Raw genomic sequence first — 14,741 nt, 5'->3', positions numbered from 1 at the left:
GATGTGGTTTATATATACAATGGAGTACTACATGGCAATGAGAAAGAGTGAAATCTGGCCATTTGTAGCAACGTGGATGGAACTTGAGGGTGTCTGCTAAACGAAATAAGTCAGGCAAAGAAGACAGATACCATATGTTTTCACTCATATGTGGAACAGGAGAAACTTAACAGAGGACCATGGGGGAGGGGAATGAGGGAAAAATCATTAAGGAGAGGGAAGGAGGCAAACCATAAGAGACTCTTAACTACTGAGAACAAACTGAGGGTTGATGGGGATGGGGGAGAGGGGAAACGGGGTGATAGGCTTGGAGGAGGGCACTTGTTGGGATGAGCACTGGGTGTTATATGGAAATCGACTGACAATAAACTATAAAAGGAAAAAAAGGGGAAATAAATAAGTAGATAAATATCAATCTCTATGAAATAAAAAAAAAGCAATCTACAGATTCAATGCAATCCCTATTAACACTGCAATGAAATAGAATGAATAATCCAAAAATTTTTAGGGAGCCACAAAAGATGCTGAATAGTCAAAGCAATCTTGAGAAAGAAGAACAAGGCTGAAAACATCATGGTTTCTGACTTCAAAATACATTATAAAGCAAAATTAAGAGTATGATATTGGCATAAAAACAGGCATATAGATCAATAGAACAGAGAAACCAGAAATTAAACTCATATATGCATGGCTAATTGGCTTATGGCAAAGGAGACAAGAATATACAATCGGGAAAGGACAGTCTCTTCAATAAATGGTGTGGAAAACTGGACAGTCCCAGACAAGAGAATGAAACAACAACTCTCTTCAATCATGCACAAAAATGAATACAAAATGGATTAAAGAATTGAATGTAAGATCTGAAATCATAAAACTCCTAGAAGAAAACACAGTTGGTAAGCTCCTTGACATTGGTCTTGGCTTTGATTCTTTGGATTTGAAACCAAAACAAAGGCAACAAAAATAAACAAGCGGGACTATATCAAACTAAAAAGGTTCCGCACAGCAACGGAAACCATCAATGAGACGGAAAAGCAAAATACTGAATGGAAGGAAATATTTGCCAATCATATACCTGCCAAAAGATTACTACCCAAAATATATAAAGCACTTCTACAATTCAGTCACAAAAAAACAATTTAAAAAATGAGTGGAGGATCTAAACAGGCATTTTCCCAAAAACATACAGACAGTCCCAAGAAGTATATGAAAAGGTACTCAACTAATCATCAGGGAAATGTATATCAAAACCATAATGAGGGATCACCTCACACCTGTTAGGATGGCTGTCATCAAAAAGAGAAGAGGGGCATCTGGGTGGCTCAATCAGTTGAGCACCTGGCTCTTGATTCCAGCTCAGGTCCTGATCCCAGGTTGTGGGATCAAGTCCCTTGTCTGGCTCTGCACTGAATTTGGAGCCTGCCTGGGACTCTCTCTCTTTCTCCCTCTGCCCCTTTCCTTGGTTTGTGTTCTCTCTCTTAAAAAAAAATGCTGGGGCACCTGGGTGGCTCAGTCAGTTAAGCAACCAACTCACAGTTTCAGCTCAGGTCATGATCTCACAGCTTTGTGGGTTGGAGTCTTGCATCAGGCTGTATGCTGGCAGCACAGAGCCTGCTTGGGATTCTCTCTCTCCCTCTCTCTCTGCCTCTCCCCAACTTGTGCTGTCTCTCCTTCTCAAAATAAATAAGCTTTACGAAAAAATGCTGAATATAAGTGAGACCCAACATCCATTTTTCTATTACTACAGTCCCCTCTTCTCTCATCTACTCTATTTAATTTTTTTAAACAAATTTGGCTCCTCTAGGCATTTGAGTTTATAATTCTTACCACAGATCAAATTTGCTTACGAATATAAATTTTTAAAGTCTAACTAAAATATTAGCAAATCAAATCTAGCACAGAATACAAGAACAAGACATTATAACTAAATAGAGCTTATACTAAAACTAGTTTGTTATTATAAAATTAATTCACAGAATTCGCTATATTAATATACTGAGGGACAAAAAGAGAGAGTCAGTAAGTCATCTAAAGTAGAAATTCTCAACCTTTGGGGTTCCATGGATGGGACCAGAAAGAGTTCATGCTAATCTGCAAGTACAAACACAATGTTGGTGTGTGTGTGGTGAGTTCCACAGGTAAGTTAATTCCTAAGGAAGTCCATAACCCGTGAACCCACCCGCATGCTGCAGCATTAAAAACCCATTCACATGTAGCTCCGTATCAAAATGATACTGCTGAAGGTTACCCTAAAAAAGGGCACAAGAGCACACTATTCCAATATTCAAATGGATCCATTTTCAAGAGTTTCTTAAATTCTACTGCATGAAAAATCATTACTTACTGCCAAGACAATCTGTCGAATATTTTTCACATACAGAACCACATAGTCACTGACGTAGGTATGTAATTCACTGGCGTTTATTTTAAACCAATTCATCATCAGTGCCGCTTCATTTTCATTATTTCCACCCCATACGATGATGGAAGGATGAGATTTCAGTCTCCTGATCTGAAATTTCAAAAACACATAAAATAATTTTCAAATGATCAATAAGAAAAAACTGTCATAACTATTATTATTCATAAAAGTATAGCCATTGCATATCTGCACATAAATTCATATGTGTCAGAAAACTCATTAGAAGATGCCTTGCAACACTACCTTTTAAGAAATCTTTGATTCTTTTTACCTATATTTTATAAACACCAATAAGATAGGGTTCCTCTTCTCTACTGTATAAAAACTGAAGAAAACATAATACCTTTTGTTAAAAAAGAAAAATAAATCAACCTCATCATTATCTGACTTTCCACCAAAAGGTTCTAAGAAATACAAAAGGCAGGAGACATTATATTACAGAGGAGTTTCTCAAGAACAAGTTGGAGTTTTGTGTGAAGAAACAAAAGAGGTAGAATGACCACTTCTGTTGAAAGAGGGATTGAGGTTGTCACAGTCTCCACTGAATTCAGAAAATCACAAAGACAACTACAGAGGGTCTTACAAAGCAAGTGAGTCCCAGAGATATTCTGTAAGTTAAAGTCAAATATATGGAATATTGTAATGGAAAAAGGATTAGGGCATCAAGAGGATATCTCCAGAAATAACTATCAATGCCATGTCCTGAGAAATCAACTAAGATTATGTAAGTTACTGAATATATCTAAACATAGAAGAAGAATTAAGAATCTATCTGAAAATCTTGCCAGTCTTAAGAATTGAACCTGCATGAACGGGGCTCTCTGTGGACCATCCCTACATAAAAATGGAAGGATCCAGTTCCTCTGACACACTAGAAGACAGACTCCAGCAAAGGAGGGCAATTAAATCCCTTTGATAGCAGAGTGAGTCAATGATCAAGAGAAATTCCTTTGCAACACATTTTAGCAATATAACCTCACTGGTATTTAGAGCTTCTCTTCCATGTAACGCATGGTTACAGCGATGGATTCCAGCTGAGGTTCCCCGTGAGGTTCCCCGTGGGGCCTCCATTCAAGATGCTAAGTATCTCCCTACATGAAACAGAGATGCATTAAGGATGTGTTAAAGAGATTTACCTCATTATTTAAAAATTACAGTCTTGTGTTTTTCTCTAAACCAGCCTTACGAACACTATTTTCTTTATTTGCCTCTGTGCATGCCCAGGTAAGTGAAGGCTGCAACCAACTATGACTGGCATGTTTATGGTGCTACTGAAAACCCAAATACTGAAGGGCAAAAAGCTGCACTCACTTTGTGCTACACATACCTTTCAAGCTGACCCAGAATTTTGTGGCAAGCCTTACTTTAAAATTTTAACAAACTCTGCAAAAAAAAAGTTCTCCTTCTCTTTAATAATACATAAAAGAATTGAAGGCACATAGATATCATATTTTATTTATTTGTATGAAAAAAATTAAAATAAAACTGGAACATTTGCAACCTACTTAACTACAACTAATATATCTTTAAACTTCATTTGTCCCTCTCTCTTCCTGATGAATAACCCAGCCAGGTGGTGGGGAGACACAGAGGAACCAGCCCCTGGGCCTCTGGGAGACTACAATCTTGCAGGGGAAACGAAACATTGAACAAGTAATTCAAAGTGTGTTATATGTTACAAAGGGCAAATGATGTGATCTAGACTTGCAAATATGGAAAGGTTTTCTTCCCAGGGAAAGTAATGCTCAAGAGCTCCAGAAGAAAATGAGAGAGGTGGTCCGCAGGGAGGGAGCTGGACAAAGTCCTCTAGAGCAAAGACAGCACAGGAAGGGAGTGCCTGACGGGGCCAGGGAGGCGGCAGAGACAGGATAGGACATGATGAGGATCTTTATCTGGAGAGCTCAGAGCAAGGGATGATTCATTTGTACTTAAACCTTTTTCTAAGAAAAAAAAAAAAAACATAGATATAAAAAACAAATTATGACACAGAAAATTATTATAAGGTGATCAGCCTTGTAAACACAACCCAGGCCAAGAAAGAAAAGCCCAGAAGCCCTCATGCACCCCTTATATTTATTTTTTTAAGTTTATGTATTTATCTTGGGGGGGAGAGAGAAAGCGAGAGAGAGCAAGCACAAGTTGGAGAGGGGCAGAGAGGAGAGACAGAACCCCAAGCAGGTTCTGTGCCATCACCATCAGTGCAGAGCCCAGCGCGTGACTCGAACCCAGGAACCATGAGATCATGACCCGGCTGAGATCAAGAGTCAGACATTAAACCAACTGAGCCACTCAGGCGCCCCCCTCAACCACCCCTTTTAATCGCAGTGCCTTCCTCCTTCCAACAGTAACCACTATCTTGAGTATTATAGTAATCACTTCCTTGCACTTCTTTTGGTTTTCCATGCAAATGTACATCCACAGACATTATAATTATGAAATCACAGAATTTAATATACTTGATGGATTTTAATCCACTGACATCCTTTTCCTTATTGAACTCAAGCTGTCCTGCTATTGGTTGGAGATAGTCTGGTCAAAGTTCATTTTGACATACCTTTGATAGTTTCCTTGTTATCTGTATGTCAAAATATTCCAGGATCATCAAGTAGACTTCCTGTCTCAGACCCGGGATCAGCCATTTCTCTAAAAAGCCCTTATCTTTTCCTCCTGGACTTCTGGGGTTCAAAGTCCTTTGGCTTCAACACTTCTTTGAGAGACAAGGGAAGTTCTAATCTCCCTACTTCTCTGCCATGTTGGACCTTCCCCCGAAGCCCTTCTCTTAATGGGAAAAATTATTTCCATAGAAGGATGCTCAATATTATTAGGTTGTGCATTGTTTCTAGTTCTTTTCAGTGGACAGAGTTAGGTTATAATCACTTCCTTGCACTTATAGATCTGTAAATACAGGTGTACACATATGGAATGCAGAAGAAATTAGGGAGTCAAAATCACTTTAACTTTTTGACCTGAGAGTTGCGAAGACTGGCTGTGCCATTTATTGAGGTGGGGAAAACTGCAGGAAAAGCAGGTTTGGTTTGGAAATGTTACATTTGAGAAGACTCTAAAACCTACAAGCAGAGGCGCCCAGTAGGCAGCTGGATAAAAGAACCAGGAATTCAAGCAGAGAAGTCAGAGCTGGGGATAAATCTGAACGTCATTAGCATATAGGTGGTGTTAAAGCCCTGAGACCAGGAAGTCAATTACAGGACTGTGATTCTCACGGGATTTAGTAAAGAGCACAACAAGAGAAAGAAACGAAAGAGAGAAAGAGAGAAAGAAAGAAAGAAAGGAAAGGAAAAAGTAAAGAAAAGGAAAAGAAAAAGAAAAAATGAAGAGAGGTTTAATAAAAAGCTAAATGAAACATAAGCACTTTCCTTCTTGGTACGGTAGTAACATACCTGGTGAGTAACTTCTGCTCTCACTGAATCCAGGAAGCCCTGATCAGTCGGATAAAGGGCACAGGCAAACATAAAATCCTGCCATACCTATCAAATCAAATAAAAGGCAATAAAGCACTTCCATAGACTTTATTACACTGAAAGAAATTCTTCATTTTGAACTTTGGGAATCGTCATTCAGGGAAATGAAACATCACGTCAGCCTGATGAGTGTCATCATTTGAGCAATCCTGCAATTAAAAGCAGTGCTCGATAAAGGCCCTCACAAACTGCGTGACTTTCCAGAACTCCACAAGACTGTGGGGGAAATCTGAGAGGAGAAAGTGTTAAGCACGGAGATGAGAAAGAGAAGAAAGGGGAATTCAAATCAGGAAACGGTGAATGTGTTGAGAGGAATATGAAATCCGAAAAGAACCTTCCCTCCACACTGTGATACTCTAATTTTCACTGGATTTGGTGTTGAGAGATGGACCACACTGTTAATAAACAGTCTTCGTTTAGAAAGGAATTAACGTTTTGTGGCCAAAAGGATTACTCCATAGACATTTTCATAATGAAACCACAAAGTTCACTTCTCGGGAGGTTGTTAGGATGCGGTGGTTAAGAACACAGGCCCCAAACCAGTCGACCTGAGTCAGAACCCTGATTGCAGGGTATTTAACTGCTCCTCCAAATGTCAGTTTCCGTATCAGTTAAATGGGGATGGAGAACAGCAGTAACTACTTCACAGAATGGACATGAAAATGAAATAAAATAATAGATGCAGAGCACTGAGAACAATGCTTGGTGTTCAATAAATATGATAGAATATTGTCAAATTATTATGACCATCCATATAATCAATATTATTATAATTACTATTCCTCTATGGAGTGCTTTCTGTTTTAGAACTGTAATACTAAAACTAAAAGAATATTTCCATTGCCTAACCCTCACAATGTAAAACATGTCTGATTCCAGATTGTTACTTAATAACAATATGAAACATATCTTTTTCCTCATTTGTTATTTTTCTTCTCTCTAGGTCTTGCTGGATCTCCTTCAAGTCAAAATTTTTAAACATATTTAATCATACTTTAAAATCACAAGAAAATTACAAATATATAAATATGTAGGATGTCTACCACCAAAAAATTATTACATAATTATGATATTGGCCATCAGCCATGGTTCTGGTTTTGCAAGATTCCATTTATTCCTCTGCAAAAAGTGGAATATCATTCCCAGCTCTGAGAAAAGAAGGAACGAGCAACATCACCCACTTTGAACACAGGAGGTCCAAGTGAGGATACAGTAACATGTCAATCAATAAAATGCTGTCAATACCCACCATTATTCCCAGTTCATCACAGAGTCCATAGAATTCATCCTGCTCATAAATTCCTCCTCCCCAGACCCGGAGAGTATTCATGTTAGCATCCACAGCAGACTGCAAAAGGAGCCGTAGCCTATAGAAGAAATTTTGAAAACAAACATTAATTTGAAAATCTGGGGATGTTAAAAAATATTTTAAAAACCACATCGAGGTTGATATATACATTTCAAATTTCTGTTAGAAAAACACATTTTAAAATTATGATGGTTTCAATACAGTGCTAAGTGGAGAAAGTGGAAATTATATACACACTAACTAACCACATAAACAAACCTAGAAAATTGTGGGCTTTATCTTTTCTCTGCCTTCTAAATCACACTGTTATTATTATACAATTTTTAAAACAGTTGCAAAACATTAGAAAGTTTTATATAACCACTGCAAAGTATAAGAGAAGAATCAAAGTTTGCATATTAGTTCCTGGCTTGCTCTTTTTTTTAAGGTTATTTATTTTGAGAGAGAGAGAGAGCAATGAGCAGTAAAGGGACAGAGAGAGGAGGCGGGGGGAGGGGGGAGAGAGAGGGAACCCCAAGCAGGCTCGGTGCTGTCAGTGTGGAGCCTGAAGAGGGGCTCCATCACAACCTGTGAAATCATGACCTGAGCCAAAACCAAGAGTCGGACACCCAACCAAGCCACCTAGGTGCCACAGTACCTAGTTTACTTTTATCTCTTTTTACAATTCCTCCAGTCCAGTAAAGATCTTCCTCAATTTATGATGGAATTATATCCCAATTATACTCATTGTAAGTTGAAAATATTGTTGTCAAAAATGAATTTAATACACCTTAACTTATTGAATAGCTTAGCCTAACCTACCTTAGATGTGCTCGGAACATGTACATTAGCCTACAGTTGGGCAAAATCATCTAACACCTAGTCTAATAAAGTACTGAATATCTCCTGTAATTTATTGAACACTATCGTGAAAGTGAAAAACAAATGGTTACAGGGACACAGAGTGGTTGTGAGGGCATTGGTTGATCACCCTCAGTATCACGTGGCTGACCGGGAGCTGCAGCCACCACCACGGATAGCATCATGACAGATTACTATGCCACACATCACTAGCCCAGGAACAGATCAAAATTTAAAATTCAAATTGTAATTTCTACTGAATGTGTATTACTCTTGCACCATGGTCAAGTCAAAAAACCATATCAAACCATCCTAAGTGGGACACCAGCTATGCTTCTTTCTCTAGTAAATGTCCTTTCTGATTCTTCCAATTCCTATTCACATGACCCACAAGAAAATCTAGCAATTTACAGCCACTTTGAGAACATCTACCCTGCATTTCCAGAAAAGAGCCCAGGGAGGAACCAAGAAGCCCAATAACTGGCTGGCCAAGGACCCAGAGCATTGTGCTTCAGCAAAGGCACCCACCGGCGGGTTAACTAATTGGTGTAGCTGTGGTGAACAGCCACTGCCAAAACCGGCCAGGAGAGGAGCCTTTGAAAAGAAAAAGAAAAAGAGACAGCAAATTATCTGTGATCTGTGTCTGTCTGGAGAATCATTTCATTTTCATATTCAAAACAGTATGCACAGTTTATTTTTGTTTGCTTGTTTTATTCTTTTTTTTTTAAATTTATATTTAAATTCCAGTTAGCAGGAATATTCCATATAGTATAATATTAGCTTCAGGAGTAGAATTTTGTGATTCATCACTTGCATATAAACACCCAGTGCTCCTCACAAGTGCCCTCTTTAACACCCATCACTCATCTAGCCCATCTGCCCCCCACTTCCCTCCATCAACCCTTAGTTTGTTCTCTATAGTTAAGAGTCTGTTTTTATGCTTTGCTTCTTTTTTCCCTCCATTTTCATCTCTTTTGTTTCTTAAATTCCACACATATATGAAATCATACAGTATTTGCCTTTCTCTGACTTATTTTGCTTAGCAAAATATACTCTAGTTCCATCCATATCAAGTGGCAAGATTACATTATTTTTATGGTTCCTTAATATTCCATTATATATATGTACACACACACACACACACACACACACACACACACACACACACAACTTCATCCATCTGTCCATGGACATTTGGGCCTTTTCCATTATTTGGCTACTGTCGATAGTGCTGCTATAAACATTGGGGTACATGTGCCCCTTTGAATCAGCATTTTTGTATCCTTTGGGTAAATACCTCGTAGTGCAATTGCTGGATCATAGGGCAGTTCTACTTTTAACTTTTTAAGGAGCCTTCACACCGTTTTCCAGAGCGGCTGCACCAGTTTGCACTCCCACCAGCAGTGTAAGAGGGATCCTCTTTCCTTGCATCCTCGCCAACATCTGTTGTTGCCTGAGTTGCTAATGTTAGCCATTCTCACAGGTGTGAAGTGGCATTTAATTGTGGTTTTGATTTGTATTTCCCTGATGATGAGTGATGTTTTAGCCTCTTTTCATGTATCTATTAGCCATATGGATGTCTTCTTTGGAAAAATGTCTATTCATGTCTTCTGCTCACTTCTTAACTAGATTATTTGTTTCTCGGGTGTTGAGTTTGATGAGTTCAGTTTGATGGCTGATTTTGGATACTAACCCTTTATCAGATACCTCATTTGCAAATATCTTCTCCAATCTGAAGGCTGCCTTTTAGTTTTCCTGATTGTTACCTTCCCTGTGCAGAAATTTCTTATCTTGATGAAGTCACAGTAGTTCATTTTTGCTTTTGTTCCCCTTTCCTCCAGAAATGTGTCTAGTAAGAAGTTGCTATGACCAAGGTCAAAGAGGTTGCTGCCTGACTTCTTTAGGAAATAATGGTATCCTGTCTCTCATTTAGGTCTTTCATCCACTTTGAATTTATTTTTATGTATGGTATAAGAAAGTGGTCCAGTTTCATTATTTTGTATGTTGCTGTCCAGTTTTCCCAACATCACTGATTGAGGAGACTTTTTCTATTGGACATTCTTTCCTACTTTGTCGAGGATTAGTTGATTATATAGTTTTAGGTCCATTTCTGGGTTTTCTTTTTCTTTTTTGTTTTTGAATACATTTTTACTGAAATTCTAGTTAGTTAACACACAGTGTCTTGTTAGTTTCAGGTGTATGACATAGTGATTCAGCCCTTAAGTACAACACCCTGGGGCGCCTGGGTGGCTCAGTCAGTTAAACATGTGACTTCAGGTCAGGTCATGATCTCATATTTCTTGAGTTAAAAAATAAATAAACAATTATTTTTAAAAAAGTACAACACCCTGTGCTCATTACAAATGCCCTAATGCCCGTCATCTGCTTAATCCCTAACTGCACCCACCCCTCCTGTAGTAACCAACCATCAGTTTGTTCTCTATAGTTGAGAACTGCTTCTACGTTTGCCTTTCTCTATCTTTTTAATTTTTTCCTTGTTTAAAATTTTTACTTAAATTCTAGTTGGCTAACATGTAAAAGAATATTGTTTTCAGGAACAGAATTTAGTGACTCATCACTTACATACAGCACCCAGTGCTCATCTCAACAGGTGCCGTCCTTACTGCCCCTCCCCCATCTAGCCCAGGCCCCACCCACCTCTTCTCCAGCAACCCTGAGTTTGTTCTCTATAGTTAAGGGTCTGTTTTATAGTTTGCCTCTCTCTCTCTTTCTCTCTCTCTCTTTCTCTCTCTCTCTTTTAAACAGTTTAAAGTAAAAGCAAATCACACAATTTTTGGTAAATTCTAAATACCAAAAATTATACTACAATGCATATTTATCCATATCTAAATAAGTTAAATGTATTTATTTTCACTTCACAGTGTTAATTTTTACTATTACAAAGTTTATGATCACAATCAGGAAATAGTATTTCCTTATAAAGTGTTATAATTCTCAAAGATTCAGATAAACACTTTACCTTTTTTTTCCAGATTTAAAATTATAAAGTTTTTAAAGTTCTTTTTATTAAGGTAAAAGTAAAAGAATATGCAAAGAGCTCAGAATGAAGAGGTAAACATAGGTTTCCATTCTTTAAAAAGAATGCACAGAAGTATTTAAGAATTTTTTTTTAATTTTAAGCCAAATTTAATCATTTTTCCCAGGAATTAACTATCCAAAATGTGCACTAGACATTTTCTTGTTCCTCCAGAGGAAATATATGATAGTTTTTAAAAAATTGGATGGTTTCAGCAGTCTCAAGTAGCTTAGCTGTTAAGCCTATCTATAGCTCATGAGAAGTGAATATATGACTTAAAAATCCTTTCCATTCTAAAGTTTCCATCATCCTAGAATTCTGTCTTATCTCTTTCCTTCCACTGGAACCAAAGAAAGTAAAAAATGCGTAACTCTTTAGCTTTGTGGAACGTTAATAAAAAGAAAAAGAAGAAACCAAAAAACAATAGCTTACAAGTCAGAGGTCACTCGATCCTGGAATGAATCTGCTGGGATCCAGTTTGAGCCTTTCAGAAATATGGGCAATCCATTAATTTTGAAGTAGAAACTCAGACCTTGAGACCCTTCAATGGACTCTTCTATAAGTTCCACTGTCCTAAAATAGACCTATAATGAACATAATTAAATACTCAAAATCAAACTTAAAACATAAGCAAAAGAGATTTTTTTTAATTTTATTCTTGAGAGAAAGAGATAGGGAGCAGGGGAGAGGCAGAGAGAGAGGGAGACACAGAATCCGAAGGAGGCTCCAGGCTCCAAGCTGTCAGCACAGAGCCTGATGCGGGGCTCGAACTTACAAGCTGTGAGATCATGACCCAACCCAAAGCCAGAGGCTTAACCGACTGGGAGACCCAGGTGCCCCAAAGAGATTTTTTTGAAAAGGAAAGCAAACTTTTGAACAATTTACATGAACATAATTTAATGTTAATTTCCTATTTTGCTATGAGGCACATAATGTGGAAATGCAGATTTCAGAAAATATTTATATATATAATAAATTATTGCCAGATCTGTTAACTCTTTTAATAGAAAAAAAAGAGAAACTATTAAAGAGGAAATATATTCTGGTCTTCCTCATGAAATAAGCATTTGTAATTATATCAAAAGAAATACAATCAAAGACATATTTCACAAAAATGTAGGAGGGAATCCGACCAGTTAAACTGATGCATCTTTAATTGAAAAGTACATTCTCAGGGAACCTGGATGGCTCTGGGGTTGAGCATTCAACTTTTTTGCTCAGGTCATGATCTCACGTTTCATGGGTTCGTGGGTTCGAGCCCTGCATGTGGCTTGCTGCTGTCAGTGCAGGCCTGCTTTAGATCTTCTGTCCCCCCTCTCTCTCTCTGTCCCTTCCCTGCTGGTGTGCTCTCTCTCAAAAATAATAGATAAACCTTAAAAAAAAAAAAGAAAAAAAACACATTCTCATTTCAGTGTTGTTAAAATGTGTCCAAACGTGCATCTTAGAATCAAAGACATACAGGACGAAGTATTTCACAATTTAACAACCATCCAATCTTAATGGCACGTTACTGTAAAATCATTTTGTTTAATGGGCAATATAATTGTAACTAATTATCACATTAAACTCAGTGTTTGAGAGAGCTCTGGAGATGCGATATTCCCACTAGAAGACGGGACAGGAACACACACTTTTGAGTGTATGGTGGAATCTTCCAGAAGCTACATGTGATGTGATGATATCATCACTCTGTGGGTCAATGCAATGCACGCTTGCGTACTCTGGTGTCTTCTGCTTCTACAGTAGAGGTTTAGTGTATAAAGTGTGTTTTGGGGGGGCACCTGGGTGGCTCAGCTGGTTAAGCATCCAACTTCAACTCAGGTCATGATCTCATGGTTCCTGGGTTCGAGGCCAGCATCAGGCTCTGTGCTGATAGCTCAGAAGCTCAGAGCCTGGAGCCTGCTTCGGATCTGTGTCTCCCTCTCTCTCTGCCCTCCCCCACTCATGCTCTTCTCTATCTCAAAAATAAATAAACATTTTTAAAAAAATTTTAAGTTTGCTTTGGGGCACCTAGGTGGTTCAGTTGGTAAGCATCCAACTCTTGATTTCGACTCAGGTTGTGATCTCAGGGTTTGTGGGATCCAGCCCTGTGTCCAGCTCCACAGTGACAGCACAGAGCCTGCTTGGGAATCTTTTTCTCCCTTTCTCTCCGCCCCTTCCCCCTTCATATGCCCACATGCACATGCTCTATCTCTAAATAAATAAATAAATAAATAAACTTTTAAAAAATAGACTCATTTAAAAAATTTAAAAAACGTGTATTTTCAGAGATTAACTCCATTTGTTCTCGGCTTCTACTGTGTTCTTCATAGAGGTGTTGGTTATTTCTACTATAATCTCTGTAACCTGTTGTCGTTCAATAAATTCTTTTGAATATCAAAGTTTCCCTTGCAAACTACACAGAAACATAAGAAGATGAGGTGCCTTTTTAAATTTTATTTCACAGTGATATTTTGCAACTTTCAGATGGAAACAAATTTTAATTTTAATTGAAACTTATTTTAGAGTCCAATACTTTATTTTATTCTAAAAAAGTATTTATAATATACTTTTTTAAAGCATGAATTGAGATTAGACAGGGGAGTCTCTCTCTGTTGTGTCCTAGAGTGTGCAGGTGGCACAACCGGAAGTTAACAGATTAAAGTTTGCCCCAGCAAAGTTACTTGGTATTTTTGTAGCCAGAGGTGTTTTTGCTGTATCTGACAGAATAGACAGAACACTTTTTTTTAATGTTTATTTATTTTTAGAGAGAGAGCATAAACAGGGGAGGGGCAGAGAGAGAGAAAGAGAGAGAGAATCCTAAGTAGGCTCTGTGCTATGAGTGGAGCTCAGTCTCACAAATCGTGAGATCATGACCCGAGCGGAAATCAAGAGCTGGACACTGTCTGCGCCACGCAGGCGTCCCAACAGAAACACTTTTGAACAATCCTCCTCTTGTATAAGGCAAAATGACTTTCAGTAATAATAATGAAATGAAAAGTGATAATATCCAAAAAAGAAATGCAGATACTGTTTTCTTTTATTTAAGTTTATATGAACAATCATGCCAGTTTTAAATAAAATAAATATTAGAGTAAAAAAAAGGAAAAGTAATTGATTCATGTATTTGATTATGTTAATGTGTTTTGAAAAAGTAACTAACATATCTATATATTGGTTCATTAGAGAAGTGAATACTATTTGCTATTTTGAGCCTTAACTTCTAAAATTGTCAAAAACTTTGTCAAAACTGATCTTCTTTGTGTGTGTATGTTTTATAAAGAATATAGCCAGATTTGTCAATATATCCTTGCATAGTTGATAGAAAAACACCTTTTATTATTTTAATTTTAAAATGTGCGTTTTATTTTTTTAATTTTTAAATTATTGTTATTTTTTTATTTGAGAGAGAGAGAGCACAAGTTGGGGAGAGGGGCAGAGGGACAGATAGAGAATCTTAAGCAGTCTCCACACTCAGTGTGGAGCCCAAGACAGGTCTCAATTTCACAACCCTGGGATCATGAACTGAGCATATCCAGAGTTGGGTGCTCAACCAACTGAGCCAGCCAAGCACCCCTTGAAACATGTTATCGGGGGCACCTGGGCGGCTCAGTTGGTTAAGCATCCGGTTTTGGCTCAGGTCATGATCTCACAGTTCATGGGTTCAAGCCCCAC

General features: G+C 37.9%; 1 protein-coding gene across 1 annotated transcript in view; it reads right to left on the bottom strand.

Moving 5' to 3' along the window:
* Positions 1–14,741, bottom strand: part of MANBA (mannosidase beta) — a 116,536-nt gene that overhangs the window by 36,472 nt on the left and 65,323 nt on the right. Inside the window, exons 8-11 of the mRNA XM_029942615.1 lie at positions 11,520–11,671; positions 7,151–7,268; positions 5,821–5,907; positions 2,345–2,512 (exon numbers count right to left, since the gene is read on the bottom strand). Of these exons, the coding sequence (XP_029798475.1) occupies positions 2,345–2,512; positions 5,821–5,907; positions 7,151–7,268; positions 11,520–11,671 (525 nt within the window). The remainder of the gene's footprint in view (positions 1–2,344; positions 2,513–5,820; positions 5,908–7,150; positions 7,269–11,519; positions 11,672–14,741) is intronic.

The sequence above is a fragment of the Suricata suricatta genome, chromosome 1 (genome assembly GCF_006229205.1).
Source record: "Suricata suricatta isolate VVHF042 chromosome 1, meerkat_22Aug2017_6uvM2_HiC, whole genome shotgun sequence".
NCBI lineage: Eukaryota > Metazoa > Chordata > Mammalia > Carnivora > Herpestidae > Suricata > Suricata suricatta.
This window is presented reverse-complemented; position numbering and strand designations above follow the sequence as displayed.